This window comes from Dendropsophus ebraccatus, chromosome 8 (genome assembly GCF_027789765.1).
Source record: "Dendropsophus ebraccatus isolate aDenEbr1 chromosome 8, aDenEbr1.pat, whole genome shotgun sequence".
Classification (NCBI taxonomy): domain Eukaryota; kingdom Metazoa; phylum Chordata; class Amphibia; order Anura; family Hylidae; genus Dendropsophus; species Dendropsophus ebraccatus.
The window spans coordinates 66,205,519-66,222,582 of NC_091461.1; the positions used below are offsets into that span (position 1 = coordinate 66,205,519).

Genomic DNA, 17,064 nt, shown 5'->3' on the forward strand with positions numbered 1-17,064 from the left:
GAGTGTATATTTAAATAAATATATATATATAATATGAGCACAAGAACATGTATGACATCATGTCTATGCCCAATAAGCATTGCTCGAAAGTCCAAAGTTAATACAAATAGCTGTATGTTTGCACTGTGTTGAGCCGCTACATATATAGCCCTTACTAATACACCCAATGTATGGTATGACAAATAAAAAAAAAATCACCAAACCACACAATTATGAGCTGTATAGGAGAAAGAAATTATGGTGTCATAAAACCCTGGAAACATATCAGAAGATATGTCCAAATGTAATATGTACTCTCTATAAATCTTAGATCCAGCCAGTATCCCCATCATTTGGAAGTGCTATATCACACTTCGGGTAGCTTCACACACACACCGCATCGCAGTGAATTTTCTGCTGAGGATACGCAGTAAATACGCAGCAGTTTTGATGTAAATAACTGAACACAGCATCAAATCTGCTGCAGATCTGCTGTGCATCGGTCGTGTGTGTTAGCACCCTTAAACCAAATAGAACAATGTTAGGTAAGTTAAGATAATGCCCAAAACATGCCTGACCCATAAGAGCCATTTTCTGTAGTTCCAGCGTGAGTCAGTTGTATAGAATGGGGTTATTTATTTTTATATCAGGGTTTGCACCATTACCACTACGCAGTGTATTACAGAGGTGGAGCTATGGGCATGCTTTGTTTAGATCACTTTATACAAATACAGAGGAGGCCTCTGAAGTGATGTCAGTTCCTGTATATGACCATGATGTTTTATAGGTCAATATAAATACAACTGGGATATGCTTAAACAAAAGGTGTTTATTGAGTATTGACAAATTTTACCAATATATACAATTATGTACAGGTATTGAATATCTCCAAGAAGCAATTCAGTTGGAAATAATTCAGTGTCGTGCTATGCTTTCCCTTCGTTAAACATTATCTGGTCCAGTCTGATCTCAAGTCGGTCAAAAAATCAACCCCACGTCTAGTCAGGGTAGTCACTATGTAGGCACTGGATACACAGCAGAAGACAGCTCCGCGGATATCCGCTGGGTTATCGGGCACTCCCCCCTAATAACGAGCTTTGAGGGATTATTGGTCCACACTAACTACTGCTACACAGGACCTACCTTCTGACCGATTATTTCAAAGGCTAGTGAGTAGCCTTAAAGGGGTAGTGCACCAAAATATTTTTTCTTTCAAATCAACTGCTGCCATGAAGTGCCAGAGATTTGTAATTTACTTCTATTAAAAAATCTCAAGCCTTCCAGTACTTATCAGCTGCTGTGTGTCCAGCAGGAAGTGGTGTTTTCTTTCCTGTCTGACACAGTGCTCTCTGTTGCCTCCTCTGTCCATGTCAGGAACTGTCCAGAGAAGGAGCAAATCCCCATAGAAAACCTCTCCTGCTCTCCAGACTGGAAATAATACCACTTCCTGCTGGGCATACAGCAGCTGATAAGTACTGGAAGGCTTGAGATTTTTTAATAGAAGTAAATTACAAATCTCTGGCACTTCATGGCAGCAGTTGATTTGAAAGAAAAATTTTTGGGGTGCACTACCCCTTTAACCGCAGCTGTCCTCTCGAATGTTGATTTTTTTTTTTTTTAATGATATAGCTCCTCAAGATAATGTTCAAGATATCTTTCTGTGTATCATGCCTTTACCTCGTCTTCCCCTGATGAGGTCACTATAAATGGTGGCTGAAATGCGTTGAGACGAGGTACTTGTGTCCCATTGATTAGAGCAGAATAACCCATTACGAAAAGGACTTGTTCTGACTAGATGTGGGGTTGATTTGCTGACATCGCCATCACGGTATGTGGTGCATAAACTGTGACTAGTACTGTGAGATATTGGTGGATTTAATACCTTGGAGTTTGAGCAGTATACTGTTTACACTGAAAATAGTGGTTTTGTATTCTGGTGACAGGTTTTTTGACTGACTTGAGATCAGACTGGACCAGATAATGTTCAATGTAGGGAAAGAATAGCATGACATGGTGCATTATTTCCTACTGAATTGTTTCTTGGACATATTCAATACCTGTACATAATTGTATATATTGGTGGAGGTTGTCAATACTTAATAAACACCTTTTGTTTACGCATATCCTAGTTGTATTTATATTGTAATTGGCAAGGATAATTTACCAACGTGTATGGGTTTTGTTCATTACACTAATTGATATGTTTTATAGGTCAGACAGTATATAAACCTAGTGTAAGCATAGTCCTTGTCTAGAAAACTACCATAATTTTTGGACACCCCTGAATATAGACTACCTAAGGGCCATGTATCTACTGAATACAGTCACCATGCTCATGCTGTGCTTTAATTAGGCAGTATTACTTATGTACTGTACATTTTGAGGGTTCTTTGCTTTTTAAAACTGAGATCCACTATGAGTGCTATGCCACTAGCTTACAAGTGGACAAATTGTTATGAAATAAACATAAAACGCTATAATTATTTCAATAAATGTTAGATGTGTCACAGAAACATATCAAGAGTTTTGATTGGTCGAGGTCTGGGTATTCTGACCGATTGTTAGAATGAGTTGAAGCGCTTGGCTAAGTGTTTCCCTCTTCAGCTTACTGCTTTCACCCTCTCACTGTAGTAAATGTATTCTGTTCTCTGTGGAACCCATCTCTAGCCGTTCTCCTGGGTCATTCTGGTAATCTGTGGTGGTCTGGATACATAGATCCAGTCTGTACAAAACTTTTGAGAAATGTTTATAAATCACCTGGTGCCAGAAAGTTATCCAGATCTTTAAATTACCTTTTATTTAAAAATCTCAAGCCTTCCAGTCCTTCCAAGTGCTTATAAGCTGCTGTCCTGCAGGAAGTGGTGTATTCCATCCGGTCTGACAGGGTGCTCCCTGCTTCCACCTCTGTCAGTGTCAGGAATTGCCCAAAGCAGGAGAGGTTTTCTATGGAGATTTGCTGCAGGGAGCACAATGTCAGACTGGAAAGAATACTCCCACCTGCGTACATAAAGTAAGGCTAGGTTCACACTGTGTTTTTTGCAATCTGTTTAACATATACATTTCATGGGGGAAAAAAGGTTGCAATTGTGTGTCATCCATTTTTCCATTGACTTTCATTATTTAAAAAAAAAAAAAAAAACTGATCGAAGCGGATTAGTTTTTTTTAAAACTGACACATGTAGTGTTGAGTACGTTTTTTAAAACTAAAAAGTTAAAAACTGATACGTTGAACGGATTGCAAAAACGCAGTGTAAACACAGCTTTTAATAAATATAGTGTGTGTTATGTATCGAATAGTTGCATTTAGTGGCCTCGGATGTTTTGGCTCTCTAAGGTATTGTGCACTATAATAGCACAGTAATAGATAGCATAATGTATGTGTATATATAATCTCACATAAGTATTCGGTAATCTGTGCTGTAAAGCTCTTAATTGCCTGTCTGTCAGTCATGCTTACTGTACCTGATCTACCAGTAATAGGCCTAGAATTTTCAGTATAATTTTCCTTTTCCTTACCTTCCTGCGTCACCAGGATTGTTGTGAGACATGAGTTACACTTTGACTATGTAAAGTGTTTTTCATCCAGGGGTTACATAAAGCCTATGTGTTCTATAGAAACTAGACATTGGTTCCATGGAATAAGAAAAGGCCAGAACAGTGTACCGCTGAGTAGAAGCTTGAATTAGTGGGTTGGGAAGGAAACAGGGTAGGCCTGGTTCAGGTCACCAAATAGAGTTTTCTAGAGGAAAGAGGATTTTGAAAGCGGTTGAGGGTGACAAGCTAAAGGGTGGGATTATTACACTGCAGCATTGTGAACATAATTCTAAGGAAGCATTGATTTACCTTTAGGGGAACAGTTTGGTTCATATTCAGCAGGCACAAAGGTTCGGCTTGAAGGCACAGGCCAGACTCTCAAAGGGTATGTTAACACGAAGGAAAATTACAAGAATACGGTCATTACTTAAATTTGCTGAAATCCTCTATTTTTTTTAAATTCTCGATTTAATGTCCCAGCCACCAGTATGGTGGGTGCTCAGGAGACTGGCTCTTCAGTCCGCCTAGACTCCTTTACTAGCCCCTCTTGCATGTACCAGAGTGGCTAGCCTCCTGGACACACACACACACACACACACACATTATATAATATATATATATATATATGTATATATATATATGTATATATATATATGTATATATATATATATATATATATATATATATATATATATATATATATGTGTATATATATATATATGTGTATGTATATATATATATGTATATGTATATATATGTATATATATATATATATATATATATATGTGTATATATATATATATATATATATATATATATATATATATATATATATATATATATATATATATATATAATGTATATATGTGTGTATATATAATCTCTATATCTATATCGTTGGATAAATAGATTCATTTGGATAAATAGATAGATTCAGTTGGATAAATAGATTCAGTTGGACACATGGAAAAATCACTCATCTTTACACTGTCCTCCTTGAGCTCTCTATAGGGCTGACAGCAGTTTTGATGGCTCCTAAAGCATACCTGTCACTGATTAAAAAAAAAATAATAATAAAAAAATATCTTTTTCTGTGATCTGGATGATCCTATACAGTTGTGTTGTGAGTTTGTCCAGGTAATGTGGAACAGATCTGGGAATAGATGTGATAAGCCAATAAATGGAGGCAGGAAATAAAGAAGTACAATGGTGTGTGTGTGTGTGTGTGTGTGGGGGCAAGGAGCCATTGGAATGGAAAAGACGAGGTTGGGGCAAATGAGTATGCTTTATTATTGCAACTCCAGGGATCTTTTCTTGAAAAAAAGGCAAAGAACAACTCTTGAAAGGGAAACCCTCGGCAGGTCGTAAGCGTCTAACCTGCTGATATGACCCTATAACACATGGGACACTGAGGATGAAGGTAATTTTCTTTCTTTGATCCACAGCGCCATTTTTGGGAACTTCCTGGTTTGTTAGATATGTAAATGAGTCAGGTTGGTGCCCGGAAGGCTGGATTATGACCATCAGTGCACCGATCCAACTCAGCTGACCCCCCCCCCCCCCCCCCCCCAATGAATATTGGGGCATTGCTCTGCAGTGACGCCACTCCAGCGCTCATTACTGCAGATGAATATTCATTAGGATGGCGGGCTGGTCGGTGGCAGTTTGGTGCTCTGGGAATAGTAGTCCCACCGCCAGTGCACCAGACTGCCTCATTTACATATCTAATAAGCTAGGAAGTTCCCGAAAATGGCGCTGTGGATGAAAGTAAGAAAATGACCTTCATCTTCAGTGCCACATGAGCTGTACGGACATATCAGCAGGTTAGATGCTTCTAACGTGCTGATAGTTCCCTTTTAAAGTTGTGAACATGAAGCTCTAGAGCAGTGCTTCCCAACCTTTTCCTCGGGGCATCCCTACTAAATAATGTTCTACAAAATAAGAAAACTGTTGTACAGTGACTCACAGGTGACGTCGTCTTTGATCTGAGGAGTCACTTTCCCTTTTCCTCTCCATCCAGTGCAGACCTCCATGATTTCTTCCAGCTACTTTTCATCTCTTCAGAACCTGCGAGACAAACAATTTAGGCTCCAAACATTTCTTTCCTTTCCCCCTCCTGTAGGCTCCCAAAGTAACTGCGCTGTCTGGTGTTATGTGCAGTAAAGCGAGTAGGAATGTGGGATGCCCAGTGTATGTAGGATCCCCCGCTGTGCCCCCATGAGCTAATAATGCCCCCAGAGGTGGCCCCCATGAACTAATAATGCCACCATATACTAATAATGCCCCCAGAGGTGCCCCCATGAGCTAATAATGCCCCCAGAGGTGCCCCCATATACTAATAATGCCCCCAGAGGTGCCCCCATGAACTAATAATGCCCCCAGAGGTTCCCCCATGAACTAATGCCCCCAGAGGAGCCCCCCATGAGCTAATAATTCCCCCCAGAGGTGCCCCCATATACTAATAATGCCCCCAGAGGTGCCCCCATATACTAATAATGCCCCCAGAGGTGCCCCCATATACTAATAGTGCCCCCATGAACTAATAATGCCCCCAGAGGTTCCCCCATGAACTAATGCCCCCAGAGGTGCCCCCCATGAGCTAATAATTCCCCCCAGATGTGCCCCCCATGAGCTAATAATGCCCCCAGAGGTGCCCCCATATACTAATAATGCCCCCAGAGGTGCCCCCCATGAGCTAATAATGCCCCCAGAGGTGCCCCCCATGAGCTAATAATGCCCCCAGAGGAGCCCTAATATACTAATAATGCCCCCAGAGGTGCCCCCATATACTAATAATGCCCCCAGAGGTGCCCCCATATACTAATGCCCCCAGAGGTGCCCACCATGAATTAATAATGCCCCCAGAGGTTCCCCCATGAACTAATAATGCCCCCAGAGGTGCCCCCTATGAACTAATTCCCCCAGAGGTGCCCCCATGAGCTAATAATGTCCCCAGAGGTGCCCCCGCATCAACTAATAATGCCCCCTGTTCTGCCCTAAAAAAACATCCTACTCACCTTATCCGCGCTGTGTGGCTGCAGGCAGAAGCTCTCCTCATCCTCTTCTGGCTCCATCTTGCGAGTTGCGGGGATGGGACGTCCGGTAGGCGTGATGACGTCACATCATCACGCCTGCCAGAGAGGTTACGTCCCGGCGCCCCATAGGCTGCTGGTATGAAGTGCCGGCAGCCTATGGGAGTGAATGTAGGAGCAGGACGCTGACACTTCCTGCTCCTACATTATGCTCACTTTAATGTTCTGCCCGCTCATATCAAAGTGATCTGTGCATGCTTAAAGTGACAGCGCACATTTCCCACCAGGATCCCGCGGCACCCCTGGCGGGTTCTCCTGGCACCCCAGTGTGCCGCGGCACCCTGGTTGGGAAACGCTGCTCTAGAGTGATGCATTTATGTGACTGTACACCACCAAATTTATCATGTTTTTACAGACTACAAGATGGAGAATAGTAATGATGATTTCCAGTGTTTGTCAGTAGATTTAGTTCTTAGTTCTGATGCACAGTTGTTACCAGGCTCCAGTCTATGTTTTGACTCTTTAAAGTGTCTTTTATCAGCAAAGACCAATGTTTGGAAGCAGATTTTGGTGCTATTAATATTTGATGCTGGAGTTACTGTGTACTATATGTGTTGTCTCTTAGACGCTTGTCAAGCAATTGATTCACTGTCCAGGAATCTAAAATCACTGGGCTGTGCCAAGGTTACCGAATTAATTCTTAATGTCACTGCTATTTTAATAACCTTTTGACAATTTCCTCCAAGCTGTCAGCTGGGGTGTTCCCTTCATGGCTTTATGACTAAGATATTAATTATAATCGGTGACACTATTCCTATTTGCATAGTTTGGAGCTTTAGTAGGTTAAAGCATTGGGTCAGGCAGCCACTCAAATATTTCTTCTTTCAGGGTAACCTTGGAGAAAGGCGAGCTTCTTAGAAACAAGATGTTCTCAATACACTCCCTTCAATAAAATATTGTTCTAGCTTGTGGGAATATGCTTAACTAGGAGTGCGCCATGTCAGTGTTACTTATGCACTTATTTCAAGGAAAATATTTGCAGTGGTCCAGCTATTAGGAGGTTCCTGGCATGCTATTTCACTTAAAGGGAAGTCCCGTTCCTGGAGCCGTCGTTCTCTATGGCTGTTGGACTCCCCTCAGCAGCACGCGCGCCAGGCTTCATACGGGGATATCTCCGTCCCAGGACCGGCTCCAGGGGTGACAGGTTCCCTTTAAAGATGTATACCCACCTTGGTCATTGATGGCATGTGTACAAAATGTGCGGACCACTGAGGTGGATGATACATCTGCTTCCAGAATGAGGGGGCCCCATCCTATTCCACCTACTGAGGCAGCAGCCAGTCACCACACCCAGGTGAAGAATGAGCGAGGACATGGCCGCACCTCCGTCCATTTACTTCTATGGAACTCATGCTATGTGGATGCATCTTCACAGTTGAGGTTTTTTTTATGCTTTCTGAGGATATTTTCATAATCTGGCAGCTGTCAGGTCTCGCACATATTTAGTTAAAGGGATTTTACAGCACTGTGTAACATACTGTCTGTTACAATACAATACTCCAGCGCTATTTTTAGGGCCATGACTGACAGGGCTGGGGATTTTTGTTTGTATGCTTTTACCTATAGACTATGAATGCAGGCATACATCTCAGATGAGTTATTGGTGTCATGTGCTGTTATTTTTACTATATTACCGTATATTGTCCTCTAGAATTAAAGGGAGTCAATGTAAATAAAAGATAAATGCAGCCTGCTGTTATTAAAAAAATAAATAACACAATGCTCTATATCTTCTGCATGAGCTGTAGGCACCATGACATTCACATAGTGATGCATAGAGACTCTCATGGCCTCTGTACTCTCTGAGGAAAGAGACACAGAGCTCAGCCAAGCACCCTGTCCCTTTGTTCTAGTGTTCAATGGGCATCACAGCAGCTAGACCCCCACTGATGACAGAACTTATAAAATTGCTATGATAAGTGAGTTGTTGTAATAACCAAAAAGTATTCATCCGTCCATTCTCCACTATAGTGGGTATACTGACTGATCTCAGGAGTTAATAAATTGCAAAGCACCATAAATCCTGTCCTAGTCTGATTGCCCAAGATGCTTTATTCTGCTGTGAAAATGACACATCATTGATAGGAGTCTCTGCATCCTGACCCCCACCATTCAAAACTTCTGAAAATACCCTTTTAATGATGTTGTTTTACCACTTTAAAAAAAAAATATATATTGTAAAGTGCTGCAGAATCTGTTGGCGCTATATAAATAAAAATTATTATTATTATTATTATTATTATTATTATTATTATTATTATTATTATTATTATTATTATACCACAATTCCTCAGCATAACCCGGTTCTGAGCTGTGTGAAGAAAAGCCTTTTCAAGAGAGATGACCAGCAACCCAGGGGTCACATTGGCTAAGCTCCAGAAGATCCTTTGTGCAAATGGGAGAAACTTCCAAAAGGTCCACCATCACTGCCGCACTCCAACAATCTGGGCTTTATGGCACAGTAACCAGAAAGAAGCCTTTCCTCAGTAAAAGACACAAGAAAGCCACCTGGAGTTTGCACTTGAAAGGACTGTGAGATACAAGGTTCTGTGGTCTGATCAACCAAGATTGATTCCATCATGTCTGGAGGAAACCAGGCAGTGCTCAGCACCTTTCCAGCACCATCCCTATAGTGAAGTGTGGTGGCAGCAGCATAATACTGTGGGGGTGCTTTTTAGTAACTGGGACAGGAAGATTGGTCAGGGCTAAGGGAAAGCTGAATATAGTACAGGAATATTGTTAATGAAAATCTGATCTCTCAGCTGAAGTTCACCTTCCAATAAGACAATGGCACCAGTTAATTGAACTGGTGGCACCATACAGGGTTGTTATGACTGTTTTACTTTCCATTATATAAACCTGAACTTATTCTCTTCACAGGTTTTGTGGCATCTGGATATTTTCCGCCGGAGCTTCCGCCAGTTAACGACACACAAATGTATGGGGGACTCCTGCATATTCTGTGCACTCAAGGTAGGTCACAGTATTTTTCACATGCCGTATATATAATGGAGCAGAACTGCAATGCAATGAGTACAAGTGTGGTGCTGTTTTTGAAGAAAAATTACTTTTTTTAATACTTGCTAACGCTATTAAGGAATATTGTTCATATTGTAGTACCATGGATGTGCACGGGTTGTACAGTGGTTGGTTTAATTTCAGTTCAGTATTTTTACAGTGATCAATTTTTTTTCTCAATTATTTCTCCTTTAACAAATGGCCAAGTACAGACTATTCTGCGGCATTTGTGTTCATTTTGGCTTACCTTCCTAGAAGCCCTACAAAGCATTTCAGATCTACTGTATAATTCACCTGGTTAGCATTCAGGGGCTTAACTATAAGGGGTACAGAAGGTGGGGTAGCACCCTGGCCTAGGGTCCTTGGGGCACACACAGTCCCCTCTTCATATGAGGAGACCACTGCTATAAACTGCTCAATGTAACTGAGCAGGGTGTTAGTTATACACAGGAGTCCCTGCCCCTGTTTATACATCCAGTGGTGTGCTACACTAAAAGCAGAGAACGTCATGGAGTAGTGACATAGTCGATGGCTGTGACGTCTCTAATGTACATTTAGTATGTATAGATTGTTTGCAAGGCTATGTTCTCACACAATATTTGGGTCAGGATCTGGTCTGTATTTTGGTCCTTAGTTTTCTCTAGGTCAGTCCCAATCCTAGTTTTGGCTTAAAATATGATTTGCACTTTTTTTCTATGTTTTGGGCCCACTTATGTATTTGGTAATAAAATACTGACTTAAGATTTAAAATACTGTACAGGTAGCTTATTATTTGTGGTATCTATGAAGAGCTTGTTTTCTAGCTTTCCCAGATTGGTAAAGTAGTCATAATAGACCGACTTGTCATCAATGGGTGAATTGCAACACACGGGATGCAAGAACTATGTTGCCCTGATACTGTATGACTGATAAGCACAGTGTATCTGAGCAGCATTATACACAGTCCAGTCACATTATTATGACCACTAGCTAATATCCAGAATAACCACAGTGTGCAGCACAGACAGTAGCTTGATGGGCTCGGGGGGGGGGGTGACTCTGTAAGGTCCTGGTATGTGGTCACAGGTTTTTGGAGCTGTGGTCTTGGCATTGTCTTGCTAGAAGATATTATCTGCCCCAACATAAACAATCAGCATCTATGTGTGTACGTGATATGTAAGGATGGATTCATACCCAAATCTGTTAAGTGCTTTCCACTTGGATCAGCGGGCACAAAGAATGCCACATAAACATCCCCCAAACCATATCACTGCCACCACCAGCTTGTTTTTTTTTTCCTGTAAATTGTTACAAGGTGTTTGTTCTGATGTTTCTCGCCTGATACACCAACGTGCATCGGTTAGATGAAGCTAAAAACGTGACTCACTGGAGAAGGCAACCATTTTCCAGGGGGTCCAGATCCATTACTGCTGTGAAAGCTTTTTCAGCTGATGCAGGTTCATTAGCACAGGTGCAGTGCCCACCCCTCCGCTTCAGACTATCATACGCATACTATCATCACTGAACAGTTTTAGAGATTTGGTGGTGAGTTACTCCACTGTAGCATGCCAGTCTGCCCTTTGCACACCTTTTGTAGTTGACTTTTCACTTCCCACACCACTTATTGCCCATTTTACCGGTGGCAGCATCAAGGGAAATGCGAGCAGACAACCTATCGCACCTATTATATAGCCACTTAGCCAGCTTATGACAGGTGACTTGCTTCGAAAGTTACGTAAATTTCTAAAGTACGGAGTGGTCATAACGATGTGTTGTGACTGTATTTTATATAATCAATATACAGTATCATCTATCACAGCCCTGCCCCGCTTAGGTGTTCCCAAGACTGTAGTGTGGAGTCTTTGATCCCCCTCATTCTGACTATTTAGCCTGCAGAAAACGCCACACGATTTTTTATAAATCTCTGGGCTGTGGTTCCAGGAATAGTTTTACTAGATGCAACAGTGACAAAAGGTCATGGAAGTGGACCAGGAACAGGGCAACAAAACCGGTATATAGTCAGGAGCAATCTAGAGGTCAGTAACAGTAGAAGCACTACAACTACCATTGGCAGTACTCTGGGCAGGAATATATAGTCAGAAGTAGCTAGGGGTCTGGACTAGAGGTTGTGCCAAGAGGTGGGCCTGATCCAGTTCTGGAACTGTTAAAGTCCTTTTACATGGGCCGATTATCAGGCACGAGCGTTTCTAGAAATTCTAATTCATACGACAATAGACCAAAACATAGAAGTGACAATGATCAGCTAATAAAAAGGCAAATGCGCGCTCATTGGCTGACCGTATCTCTTCTGACCGTAATTTTTCCTCAAATTTCCCTCTGTAAACAGGTGACTTGCAGCCATTGCCACATGTTTAAATTGCTGAACAAATGATGAAGGAATTGGCTGCATGATAAACCATGCCTTCTAAAGGCAGATAATCGCTTCAGATAATAAAGAAAACAATCAGCCAGTGAAAACGATCATCGCTGATCATGTAGTTCAGCGGTGGGGAACCTCTGGCCCGCGGGCTGTATCCGGCCCCCGAGACCTCCTGATGCGGCCCGTGGCTCCCCTGTAATGTGCGCGCTGCTCTGGTGGGGCAGTAGCTGGCATTCACAGCATCTTCCTGTGTCTGTGACTGCTGCCAGACACAGGAGGATGCTGTGAATGCCGGCCCCTTCCCCACCAGAGCGGCACGCGTCTTCCTTGTCCTACGGGCCACGCCCAATGACGTCTTTTAATTGCCCCGCCGCTTGCAGAAGAAGACTGGCACGGCCTAGAGGGGAGAGAAGAGGACCTGGGCAGCGTGGGAGTGGAGGAAAGGTAAATGAGATGTGTGTTTTTTTTTTTTGTTTTTTTTTAAATTTGGGACAGACATTGGGGGTCAACTGGGCTACCAGGGACATGACTTGGGGGGGGGGGGGGCGTCAACTGGGCTACCAGGGACATGACTGGGGGGGGGGGGGGTCAACTGGGCTACCAGGGACATGACTGTGGGATTAACCAGGCTACCAGGGACATGACTGGGGGGCTTATCTAGGCTACCAGGGACATCCCTAGGGGGGGGGGGGGGGAGTTAACTAGGCTACCAGAGACATCACTGGGGGGTTAAATAGGCCTACCAGAGGCATCACTGGGGGATAACTAGACTACAAGGGGCATGACTTGGGGGATAACTAGACTACAAGGGGCATGACTTGGGGGATAACTAGACTACAAGGGGCATGACTTGGGGTTAACTACAATAGCAGGGACACTAGGAACAATACTTTGCCTTGCCCCGGGTGCTGCAAACCCACGCTACTAACTGCCGCGCACAGTATGCGGCCCTCGAATAATTTTATTAATGCCCGACTGGCCCTCGACATGGAAAAGGTTCCCCACACCTGATGTAGTTTAATCCTGCCTAAATCAGTGGCCGCTGGCTTTGCATTGCTATGTTTAATAGCGATGCCCAGCTGATGGTTGAGCGACGTGAAAACAAAATAAACTTTATTCTTACCTGTCCATGCTCACCAGTGTTGTTTTTGCTTCTGCGTGCTCCCTGCAGCTGCCTTTGGCAGTTCTGCGCCCATCTCTGAAGTGACAGGTCACTCAGCCGATGACTGGCTGCGTCACGTCTCGCCAGTGTTTGGCTGAGCAGCCTGTCATTTTAGAGATTAGCTCTGAAGTTCCAGCAGCGGCTGCAGGTAGCGGGCAGAAGATAGAGAACATGGGAACTGTGAAAAGGTAAAGTATTATTTATTAAAGGTAAAGTTTATTTTACACTTAAGGCAAAATCTGCATGGACATCGCTAACTTCGTCCGTGCTGCACATTTCTTGAGCCGTGTAATAGGCTCATTAGGCGAGCTCCAATCTAGCAGATCAGTGCTTGTTACCCAATCATCGAGCTGTGTAAAGGCCCTATTACATAGGCCAATGTGGAGGAGGAAGCGAGAACTGACCTTGTCAGATCAGCAATATCTTCTTCTTCGTTTCCCCGCTCACTGTCTATGCTGTTACACGCATAGACATCAAGCAGGGATCTTGCTAGATTTAAATAGCAGGCCTTGATAAGTTACACGGGCCGACTGTGAGGAGCAAATGAGCACTGTCAGTGCTTGTTTGCTCCCTGTTCCCCGCTTGCTACAGCTGCTATTACATGCGTCGGCAGCGAGCGTGTGAGGGCCGGGGGGGCGAAGGGAGCTGCAGGGGGGCTGCCCGGATGAGCACTTGATCCTCCGGGCAGCCCATAGAAGATAGCAGTGGTCTGCTGCCACCGCTCCTATTCCACAGAGCTATGGCAGCAAGTTGCTGCTATATGAGTTGTTTGTCTTTGAACATCATTGTGTTCTATTACATGGGACGATTATTGGCCGTAACAGCGCAATAGGGCCTTAAGCAATGATTTGCTGCATCAGGGTGTGGTCACGCAACAGACTCTGGGGCACCTTGCCTTCTCAAATAGGCTGCTGGAACCAGGTGGCTTCTGGTTGACTTGCCAGCAACATTCGTGACATGCGCTGGTTGTGCCGGAGTGGGGAGCACTGTCCATGACACACAGTTTCATTGCTTCTACAAGCAGTTGTTGCTCAGAGCCTTTCTCAATAGTCACATCATATTGTAAAGATTACACATTGCTCTGGCCTAGTGATATTGGGATGTGTGAGACGAAGGCCACATGGCAGGTAATTGTACACAAGATTTTATATGGAGGATGAGGTGAGGAAACTAGTTATCAGACGATTGCTTGTAGGTGCTTTCCTTTTAAATAGCTGGACAGTGTTTGTAATAGAAATAATTCCTTGTGTTGCACTGACCTACTTCTTTCCGATTGCCAGAGGAATTAATCATCTTGTAACATCAACAAGTTTTGCAGAAGGAATAGGTTTTTGCAGTGTCTTGGAATCCTTATTAGATATTAGGCGACCTAAAGCGGAATCTGTTGTGAGAGACTGAATAGATGCGATCAGGATCTTGGTCATGGCAGTGAATAGATGCACTGAATGCCGGTAAAAGCTCTACCTGCCTGACTAATCTGCAGAACAAAGCACTATATGTTTAACTGATACGATAATGAAGACGCTATGCTGAAAATGCGGCCAGGCTGGAAGCTGCTGGAATGTAACACTGAGTATAAAAGAGATTTATGAGAATTAAAGATAATTGTGGCATGACTTGTTCTGCAGCTTCATCATAATTATATGTCTTTCGGTTGTTTGGAACTGCTTATAGATTCACTATCGTAATGCATGAATTTTAATGGGTGACCATATCCAACAAGCCATCGGCAAGTAGGCAACTTGTAATGCAGATTACAAAATAACACATTTAAGGTGGAGAATTCTACCCTTTTTTTAGAGTGTAAAAGCTTCAACTTGTTCACTTATATTGTAGATTTGGATATATCCATAGTCAACCTCAGTTATCTCAAAGTATTCGCTGGATATGTAATGACTTTTAATCTTAGGATAATCCGTTTAAATTATGGGTGAGCCATCACCTAGGATGGTTGTGGATAAAGTATTTAGGTGAATGGATGTGTATATGTGTGTGTATATACTGTCCCCTACAAAATTTGAATGTGCAAAGAAGGGGTTTGTGGAGCCTCAGTTACAAATCTCCCGTGTTTTGAGACTCTTAACTGAGGCTCCATGGACCCCTTCTTTGCATATTAAAATTTTGTAGGGGACAATCAGTGGAGACTCGTAAATGAGTACTCCATTGGATTTTTTTGCTGTTCTCCCTGAGTTCAGTGATTGTTGTGTTTTGTTGGTCTATTTTTCATTGCCCCCGGTAGCCAGAATCCTACTCCACACAGACGAGGGGCAAATACCCCGACACTGCAGCCTGTGGATGGATGCCTAGCCTTGGTAACCCTTGTCTTATGTCGTTATACATGCCACAGAGTTAGCCTTTGACTTACAGGGGCCACCCTGGTGTTTCCCTATTTAGGTCCCAAAGCTCGCAACAGAGTGAGGACCTGAGGGACTACGTACCAGGGTGGTTTGGTGCTCTCCCCACTAGGAGGCACCCCTTGGCAATGGGCTTCCTATACATACATACATATATATTACACACACACACACACACACACACACACACACACACACACACACACACACACACGCGCACTTGCTTTCACAGTTCAGAGGTAAATACAAGCCACAAGGTTTCTTTTCTTTAGCCTTATTACTGTGTGTAATTAAATGGTGGCGACAGACTAATCCAGGCGTCTTCCATATGATTTAAAACAATAGCCGGAAGAATGTGCGCTGTGTACCCTCTCATTTTCTAAATGGATGTTTCTGGTTTGTGAAGAGGTAACTGTGGCATGAGTGTCTGTACGTGTTAAATAAATCCTTTTATTTGGCACAAAGTATTGTCTGTTTGCCTTACACTGTGCACAATATCCACTTTTAGCTGTAGAGAGGTGTTTTCTCAGGCAGTATAACTAAACTGAGTGCAGGTGAATCTCAGTCTTGCTGATGGGGACTTGTTAGCGGCTGCACGCTGTCACATATTGGGCTGTGTGAAAGGTCCCTTACACCAGGGTTGGAATGTAGTAGAATATTATAGAATATTCTTATGAATGTCTGCCTAGATTTTAAAAAATGTGAATTTTATTTTTCTGTGATTTTCGGTTATGATATACTTGTTGGTATCCAGCCTAGTGTATGAAAGACCTGATATAAGGTATAGGAGGAGCATTAATTTAGGGAAACTATTAGTACATTCACACTTTACCTCTCCCTAGTCACTAGTCACATGGCTAATTGCTAACAATCCCAACGACACATACAAGTGTGGGAAATGTAAAGCTTGTAGTTACATTTAAGGCTAGGTTCACACTGCGTTTTCAGCATCCGTTTAACGCATCCGTTTTTTTCAAAAAACGCATGAAAAACGGATTGCAAAAAACGGATTCATTTGTGTGCATCCGTTTTTCCATTGACTTCCATTATAAAAAAAACGGATCCGTTTTTTTTGGCGGACCAAAACGGACCAAAAAACGTTGCTGACCCTATTTTTCTGGACGTTAAAAAAAACGGATCCGTTAAACGGATGCTGAAAACGCAGTGTGAACCTAGCCTAATATGTCAAAATCCTTTTACATCAACCAGCATAAACAAAGTACCTAAGAACTGTGATTTTGCTAATTGTAGCACTACCAATGTAATCTATACAACTACCTGTCCTTGCAGAAGGATTTACGTAGGTAAGACCAAGCAGGAGTTCCGTCGGATCCTCAAACATATTGGTGATATTACCCACACCCAAGAGAAACCCATAACACGCCACATGTGGTCCCATCATAACTCCACTCTTTTACTATCGCTTTTCGGCCCATTGAAGTGATTTGCCTTTCTCCATGTGATGTGGAGAAGCTGTTACTATAGAAGGAGGCCAAGTGGATTTACCGCCTTAAAGCGATGTCTCCCTCTGGCCTAATGAAACATTCTTTCAGGTGTTTCATCTAA

The 17,064-nt window shown here is 42.8% G+C and overlaps 1 protein-coding gene across 7 annotated transcripts in view; it reads left to right on the forward strand.

Moving 5' to 3' along the window:
* The window catches only part of USP54 (ubiquitin specific peptidase 54), a 70,028-nt gene that overhangs the window by 21,235 nt on the left and 31,729 nt on the right, over positions 1 to 17,064 (forward strand). For all 7 annotated transcript variants that reach the window (XM_069980610.1, XM_069980609.1, XM_069980614.1 and 4 more), the window contains exon 3: positions 9,486 to 9,578. In XM_069980610.1, coding sequence (XP_069836711.1) covers positions 9,486 to 9,578 — 93 coding nt within the window. The remainder of the gene's footprint in view (positions 1 to 9,485; positions 9,579 to 17,064) is intronic.